General features: G+C 42.5%; 1 protein-coding gene across 2 annotated transcripts; it reads right to left on the bottom strand.

Moving 5' to 3' along the window:
• Positions 1-1,032: 1,032 nt before the first annotated feature.
• On the bottom strand, positions 1,033-7,178 carry isl1a (ISL LIM homeobox 1a). Of its 2 annotated transcripts, none has more exons than XM_018698509.2 (6): positions 7,006-7,178; positions 6,416-6,605; positions 5,213-5,472; positions 3,814-4,100; positions 3,158-3,325; positions 1,033-1,865 (listed from the first exon to the last, which is right to left on the bottom strand). In XM_018698509.2, exons 1-6 carry the CDS (start codon positions 7,031-7,033, stop codon positions 1,749-1,751), a joined length of 1,050 nt encoding a protein of 349 aa, XP_018554025.1. In that variant the 5' UTR covers positions 7,034-7,178; the 3' UTR covers positions 1,033-1,748. The 2 variants fall into 2 exon arrangements, with proteins under 2 accessions (XP_018554025.1, XP_018554101.1); XM_018698585.2 differs by having other exon boundaries at positions 3,814-4,097.
• Positions 7,179-8,889: the final 1,711 nt, after the last annotated feature.

Raw genomic sequence — 8,889 nt, 5'->3', positions numbered from 1 at the left:
GCTCACAGGACAGGAGGTGGGAGGATGCACTGTTGAATGAATTAAGCAGCATGAGGCTGAGTATCAGTAATACCGACACACTGACAGAATCATCAACTCGTATTAATTTCTGTAAAATCTCAAACCTGTGGAGAGGGGAGTGTGCAGTGTCTGGATTAACCAAACTACAGATTTTTAAGATTTAGAATGAGGACTGTACACTTCCAGGTCTTACAGAGCTGTCACAGTCACACACACACTGAAACATTACATGATAAGCACTTTGTGGGTTTGTCGAAAAATAGAACTCGCCGCTAGATAGCATATACAGATCATCACACAACAATCACCTTATATATATATATATATATATATATATATATATATATATATATATATACATATATATATAATGAAAAAAGAAAATGAAAAATAAAATGGCTGCAACTTTTTTCTTTCCTTCCTTTTTTTGAGAATAAGTGGTGATGTTATAAAGACAATCAGAGGAATCTCCCAAATGAATCTGAAAACAGCTCCAGATATTATGCTTTTTGAGTCTGAATATCTGAATTGTTTCATTTCAGAATTTTCTTAAAATGTGTAAAAATGTTGCCATTGGGGTGACATAACTGTATTCCCAGAGCAGTCTCCACAGTGTTGGAATCTTGTAAAGAATATCTCTGTGGTGGAAAACGGTTTGAGTCTAAAATGTCTTTAAAAGAATTCATCAATTTAAGATAGATTTGATTTGCTTTGATTTCACCATCAGATTTGATCACTTTGTTTCAAGAAAATGAGATTTTAGGAGTTAGAACTCTTGTTAGGATCGGGATGTTTTGTCCTGGAAGGCCTGTTCTGCGGCAGGTAGGCAGCCCATAAGTAAACTGAGACAGAATCTGCACCAACTTGACACCCAATTAGCCATAGCCTATCCATCCAGCCATTTAACAGAGCTGACGTTGGCCCCATGTGTGTATATTCACAGACCTTCCGTAAATTATTAAAAACATGAAACGTTAAATTGCGACAGAAAATTCACAGACCCAAGTCCAATATTTTTGTTTGTTTGTTTCTTTTTACTTCAGTTAAGAAAGTTACACAAAAGGTGGCAAATTTGTCGACAATAAATAATAAATAATTTCTGTTGCACGGGAACAAACGAAACATTTTCTTCCAGAGCTAACGGTATTTTTTTTTTTTAACTTATTAATTTACACATCTTTGGGAAAGAAAAAAAATGTTCTCGGACAGACACTAAGTCACACAAATGTCCCACGAAGCTTGTGGCAAAATAGAGGTATACCTTGTTGCAAATGCTTTAGTACTTGGGTCATGTAGGAAATCGTGTAATTAAATGAAGAAAAGCAGTGCTGTTCCTCTTCAAATGGTCTATTATATGATGAAGTGCATTTATGAATTAAAAAAAAATCACCAGTCATTGTTTTCTATTCAAAGTAGCGCACAGCATTTTGCAAGTATAGATTTCTCTCATACTCAGAGGTCCCATTTTTCGATGGAGTCATGTCATGTCTTCTCGTTTTGGCAATTGTAACCAGGCGTGTGAACGGGCAGCACCGGCCATAATGACGCACGGATGGACATGGATATTCTAATGTCCATCCAGGACATTAGAATGAGTGGCTATGGTAAAATCCCATGATTGTCTTCACAGTGTCAAAATACAACCAAGGGGGTTGTTTGGTGCAGTCGGGAGCGATGGGATGAACAGGGGCTGTGTGTTCGGTTCAGTCCGTCCATGCGGCGTCTGCTCAGGCCTCGATGGGGCTGGACACCATGCTGTTCGGCGTGTCTGGAAGCTGAGATGACATGGACGCTACCTCACTGCCCGTAGAGTTCGAACCCGGTCCTCCCTCCGAGAAACTGACCTGCAGGGCATATCAGGCAGCGGTCAGAAACATCTGGATACACGACATTGGAGTCTGTGTTAGTGTCAGTCAGTTTCTCGCCAGGTAAGACTGACAAACACACTGAAAACTAGCAGATAACAGCGCTACGTCGATACACGCATGTTTTAGTTCCTCTTTATATTATTGTCCTGCAGTTCCAATACACGCTGCAGGACACCGCAGCCAGTCACTTCACCAGCTGTTATTAGAGCCAGAAAAGGAACCTCCAAAGACTGGAATTTAATGATCGCATCAAGCATATTATTATCAGTGTAAACATTTAATTGACCGTGATTAAGCATTTTGCTTACTTTTTATTTTTGAGTACTGCTTACACCACGAAAGCAGACGGGAGAATAACGGGAGAAAAGTGGTTGTCGGGAAAGTTGGAAAAACCCCTAAACACCATATGTCGTGAACATGAAGTCAGCTGAGCTCTAAGGGAAATATTCTGCTGGGGGTTATGGCTTAATTACAGCCTTTTCTATTTATCCAGAGCTGAGATCGTTTACTTGTCAGCAGCTCAGCTTCCTCGCAACCAAAAAACGGATGGACTGCGTGGCACATCCCAGTTCTTGTCATAAACGTTGTCATGATCCACTGATGTGGTGAAGGAACATATGACTTTGTTTTGCGTCCAAGTTCAGCCTCTGCGTTGTATTTTGCTGTTTGTGATGCGTTACTCCAAAGGAAATAAACCAATAAGAATAAAATAAATGTATCTGCAAAGCTTTATAAAAGCTGGCCACTTGTCCTGTGTCCGTTTTTCCACATCAGAAGCACTCCTTGTTCTTTCCAAGAGAGTCCAGGCCAAATTCCTGTATCTATTACTATGATTTTAATAAACGACTGAACCAGCGAGATGACAGATACCAGCAGAGGTTACTGGCTGAGGCCGCTAAAATGTTCGCATTCCCCCGAAGGCAAAAAAAATGCATCATTATTTATTAACATGTTGGGAAACTAGGAAAGTTATGTGAATATCATTTATTTATTATGTTCAGTCTGTGGAGCACTAACTAAATATTGGTTTCAGCACAGAATCTTAGTGCCGACGACAGTCTAAACCCTGGCATAGAGGAATCCACACAAACAGCACATATTTGTATGGCCTTATTGCTCTTTTCCATACAAATACAATTGGATTGTTCTGCATAGCGGAACCACTGTACCTCAGGTGTTCAAGAGAGAAAACTGAATATGTTGGAACTATAGTAAATGAATGAATGCATTTAATGCTTTGAATGACTTAATTAACAAAAACGACGAACCAGTTGTTGGAAGGCCGGCTGATCGATGTCGCTCTGCAAGGCGAAGTCACTGAGGACTTTCCAGGGTGGCTGGTAGCTCTGCACCTCCACCGGGTTGGCCTGGATGCCGCCGTCGTGCCGCTCCGGACTGGCTGCCACCATCGGGGTGCCCGTCATTCCCTGGATGTTCTGTGAGAGGACGGATCGAGGTCAGCACCGGGTAAATAATTTTGACTGTGGTTGATAACAGATGTTGGGTCGTGGTGTCTGCGTGCTGTGTATGTTTGGGTGGAAGTGGGTGGTGTGTGTGTGTATGTTTGTGTGTGTGTAGGGGGTGGGGGTGTCAGCAGAAAAATAAAAAAGCAAACACAAAAGTATTGTGAAAACTTGCTTTGCGTTGTATGTTGTCGTCCATGAGGCCTTTAAACCTTAGGAGCCTTACATCGGTCCCTAACCCACAGACTGATGTGTGATATAGAGCTTTGTGAATAAAACTGACTTGACTACTTTGCATGCTTATTTGTCATTGGTCTTTAAAAAAGATTCTACTTAGGAGATATTTAGGGTCTGTCTTTGGTCAAATAATAAAATGTCTAGGTTGGGCCCTGCTGTGACTCTCAGTTTATTTTCAGTTCTGTGCGGTCTAAAGGAGGTTTTAGCCTGGTCCGTTCTCTTACCGTTTTGTCATTAGGCTGTTGCTGCTGCAGCTGTTTCATGAGCAGGCTCCTCTTCTTGTCTTTGCACCGCTTGTTCTGGAACCAGACCCGGATCACTCGCGGGCTGAGGCCAGTCATCTCCACCAGCTGCTCCTTCATTAGGGCATCGGGCCTCGGGTTGGCGTTGTAGCAAGTCCGCAGCGTGTGGAGCTGCTTCTCGTTTAACACTGTCCGGACCCGGGTGGTCTTCTCCGGCTGTTTGTGGACGTGAGGACGCAGCGCAGGCTGCCGGGCCGAGATTGGTTCTGCTGTTGAGAAAGTACGGGAAAAGAACCCAGGCAAAGCCAAATCAATTTATGTGTCTGCAGAGTGGCTTTGCAAAGCCGAGTAAAGAGGAGAGTACAATACATGTCTTTTCCAGCTGTAGCCACACATGTTCATGCAAGACATGATGCACGATTGCATGATTGTGTATTATGGGTCTAGTTTAGTAATCCTCATAAAAATGTTTCCGGTTTAATAAAACGCAACAAACACCGTGCTTTAAAGGCCACGAAAGATCAACTCCAGACGTTTAGCACAATAGCAACAAAAACTTTAAAGTGCGTTTGTCTGTTCTGTTTAAAATAATCCTGTAAATACGATCATGTTTCATGGTCTCAGGAGCTCCAAACTTCACTGCATATTAGGTTTAAATAGGAGAACAGCGCAGCTCTGATTGACTCATCTGATCCAAGGTCAAAACCTACACTGTAAACCATCAGGTCGAGGTGGCAATTAGCAGGGAACTCTTGACTGGAGAAAACCTCCAACCCATTCCAGACACACAGAGCACCAGATCCGCAGCCATGTGTCGCACTCTTCCTCCAGCAGTGATAACTTGGTGTATTTCTGCCAGCAGCGCCCACTGTATCTAATCTTCCGAGCCTGGTCTGACTGGACAGCGGTATGCAGAAAAAAACTGAGGCTAAGCGTAGACGACAAAACATGCATCTACAGGAGCAGACATCAGAACCTGTCCAACAGAAAACCTCACCGAGTTCAATATGAGCAGAGCAACAGCCACGCTTGTTAGTGATGTCACCAGGAGCAGTTTCTCCGTGACTGCATGAAATTTGCATTAAAATATAGATCTGGCCAGCAAATCATTTAAACACTATATTCCGAGTCTGTAACGCAGCGCCTAAAAGTCAGTGGAAAAGTGAGGTACAAGAAGTGCAGTTAATCTGAGCATGTAACATCACAGTCTGTCGGATTATCTGTTTAAGGCGCACCTGACCACAGTCCAATAACGGAAAACGTCAGAACTTCTGCAAACGGAAAAAGTCACAGGCGGACACACTGAGCAGCGTACAGGAGCCTTGCTTTCTACCAGCACTAATGATCCTCGTGGCCTGTCTCCCACTGCTCGGGACTTTACCTGCCATCTGCAGCGGTCTAGCGGGGTGCAGCGGACTGAGCGGATCTCCTGTGCCTAGGCTGGCCCGTTCCACCACGTCGTGGTCTGCCCGACAGAAAAGCCCATCCTCCCGCAGAGCGAACTCGTCACCTGGGATGAGCTGCCGGCTGCAGGCCACGCAGCGGAAACACTCGATGTGGTAGACCTTAGAGCGGGCCCTCATCACGAAGTCGTTCTTACTAAAGCCGATGTTGCATTTCGCGCATTTAATCCCGTATAACCTGCGGGAACACACAAACACACACACACACACACACGTGCGCGCGCTCCTCAGTTTCATGGCAGTTCAGTCAGTAAAACAAATCTAAATATAAAATATACAGTACGGCAGAAATAACACGTGCGATCATATGGCTTTGTAATAATGATAATAATAATAATAATAATAATAATAATAATAATAATAATAATAATTGCCTTGTAAATAAAATATTAACATTTGTACACGTTATTGACAAAATCTACAGGCCAATATTTCCATATTGAAAACATGTTATATTCACAATAATAATAATAATAATAATAATAATAATAATAATAATAATAATAGCAGCAGTAGAAATAGTAATAGTATTCTATAATTCTAGTGAACTTTTGTCGTTGTTCGGCATGACAGGCCTACTTTTATCTACAGTTTGAATATTGTCATCAGACTACAACTGAAGGGCTGTTCAAGCTGAGACCTAATAACTGTTCCCGTGTTGGAATAACACCAGATCAGGGAGTCATTTACAGGCGGTATCACAAAAATAGCTCAACTCTTTTTCTTTATGATTTTTTCATCTGTCACAGGACGGGACAAATAGAACGCTACAGTCTGATCGGGATCATTCATAAATGAGTTTTGCAGGCCTCGTGCACTGTTAGAGGTTTTTTAAATGTATCTGGTGTGGACAGAAAATGAAATACAATACAAGCATTTCTTTTGATTGTGCATTGTCAACAAGTTGTTGTAGCAGTACAGATGATTAGTTGTAATGTTCAAAATCGTGTTAACCCACTGAAAACAGGGCTCCGCGTGACTTAAGTCAGTCCGAATATTCTCATTTTGGTAGTGTAAAATAAATGAAAGAATCATTAGTATTATCATTCCGATCTCCGTGCAGCTGCAGCTCCTGCTCTTTATGTGAAGGGGGTCGTCCCGTCCAGTCCCGGCCGTCCTACCTGATGTAGTCCCGTTTACAGTAAGTCTTTCCGTCCCTGACGAAGCACGTGCAGGACTCGTCCAGGTATTGACTGCACTCGGCACATTTGAGACAGGCGGCATGCCACTCGAGGTCCGGGGAGACCCGCAGGATGTACTGGTCGTGGATCTGGTTCCCGCAGCCCACGCACAGAGACACCAGCCGCTTTTCTGGAAGACCAGCATGAGCAGGACACGTCAGACACTGTTCACAACTGTATGCTGACTAAAGCAGACTCCAAATATCTTTCTATCCACTTCAAAAGAAGAGAATATTCATATATTATTACTATTATTATTATTGTTATTATTATTATTATTATTATTATTATTATTATTATTAGTGTTTGCTGTTGTTGTTTTTGTAAGAGCTTTTTTTATTCGCCCGAATGAAGGCCATCCGCTGATCCAAACCTTCTATAAAATTCAATAATATTTAACGATACCAGTGACTTTTAATAGGCCGAAAAAAATATTCTGTCTGCAGGCATCACAACGAAACTAAGTCAGCTCTCAAGTTGAGGTGAATTTAGCTCCAGAATCGCATCCCAACACCGAACAAGTGTCTTACTTTTCGGCGGATCCCCCATGTCTCCCATGTCCACAAAGTAAGACGATGTTAGGTCCACTGTCACACCGGGCTGCGGCGCCTGGAAGCCTGGATATGTCCTCCGCTGCCGGGCTGCCGGGCCAGGGGTTGTGCTGTCCGGCTTGGAGAGGGAGTGTGTGTATGTGTTTGTTGCTGGTGTGTGTGGAGCTCTGGTCCTGACGAGCGGCGGGGCTGACGTAGGACATCAGCACGTCATCTGCATGAGCAGCTGATTGGCTCTGCAGACCCTGACCAGCACTAACCACACACACACGCACTGACACACTTATTACTGTATTTCACTTGTTTTCCAGCGTTGCTCTTTTCTGTTGTGTTAATTTTTTTCTTGTATTATTGAGTGTGCCGTTGGTGCTGAGTGGGATATTGTTTACATGGTCCATAAAGGAAAACACACACACACATAGACACACACACACACGCTCTTTTTAACTTTTCATTTTAACAGGACATACACCAGGCCAATAGATTAGAATTCCCGAATATACAGGCCACGGATTTATTTTCGAGTCATTACCACTCCACAGTTAAACCCTCGAGACGTTCCATAAAAATACTACACCACGCGGTAACATACATGTTTCGAAAGCACTCATAACCTACGTATATGGATTAGCAAAAAATACTTAAGGAATAAAAAGCATTCCACTGCTGTCGGATGAAACCTTTGCATTCTCAAAGTTAACCTTTAGAAACTCAGACAACAGTCTCGTCATGGGCTCAGTGACAACATTTTTACTTTGGATACTTTGGAAAAACAAAACATTGAACATTGAATTGGATGGGAGAATTATTCAGCCTAGAGGAACATGTAAACATTAAACCTAACGAAAGCTATCTCTGAAACATGTACATGCTTGGTTTTCAGCAGAGACCAGCTGATGGTGTGAGCCCTAAATCAGAGCGGCGACAGGCCAGGACCCGCAGGAGCAGCTGGGGCACACCAACACGCCCTCTTGTGTTAGTAGCCTACTAATGTTGTAAACACACACACACACACACACACACCGCAGCAGCAGTGAGACACCTTCAGCAGTTATGGGATATCTTTTGAGATGCGATGAAAATATAGACCTCCCAAACTTCGTTTCAGGTCTTTTTTTTCAGACACCACACATGTTAGGCAATGTGTTATAAAACACATTTTCGCATAAATTAGATTACTGTATAAATAATACATAAAACGTAGATGGTCCCAATACGTATCTCAGTATTAAAATTCTACAATATGATTCACTTTAAGCGATACAGATGGACCGATCAAAAATACGTGGATATCAATAACTGACTCTGGCTCAGTGACTTATAAAACACTGCTGTTTTAAACCATACCTTTTTGTTCATAAGGTATTTCCCCTAAATTATCTTCATCCCTAAATGGAATCCCTGTGATTGGTCACTGGAGGATTTTGAGAAAAGGATCACTGAAGTGGTGAACAAAAAAAAAAGAAAGTCTTTTTAGACCTTGGAGTGAAGGACCACATTAAGGCTACAAAACCACAAATATAGACACCGTAGCACCTCAGTAAAATATTTTATAGTGCACACTGTCTGCATCAGAAGAACAACAGCATCAGTCATTTGTTCAAACACTTAAAATGACCTGTGTTTAGGTTTTTCTGACATGCAAGCTCTTGCAATCGAGTAAATAATGCAGCTCAATCTTATCAAAATGACTGGACATTCACATAGGACTTTTCTGGGGGATGCATTTCATGCCCAAACATTTTGTGTCAGTGCAGGAAGCAGTGTGCTCTTGCAGTGAGGGTGTAGAGGTCAGGGTGGTGGATCAGCAGCTGACTTTCATTTGGGAGACTGGAGTTTGTGTCCTGCTACAGTTCAACTTGA

Source organism: Lates calcarifer, linkage group LG13, assembly GCF_001640805.2.
Source record: "Lates calcarifer isolate ASB-BC8 linkage group LG13, TLL_Latcal_v3, whole genome shotgun sequence".
Taxonomy (NCBI): Eukaryota; Metazoa; Chordata; class Actinopteri; family Centropomidae; genus Lates; species Lates calcarifer.
This window is presented reverse-complemented; position numbering and strand designations above follow the sequence as displayed.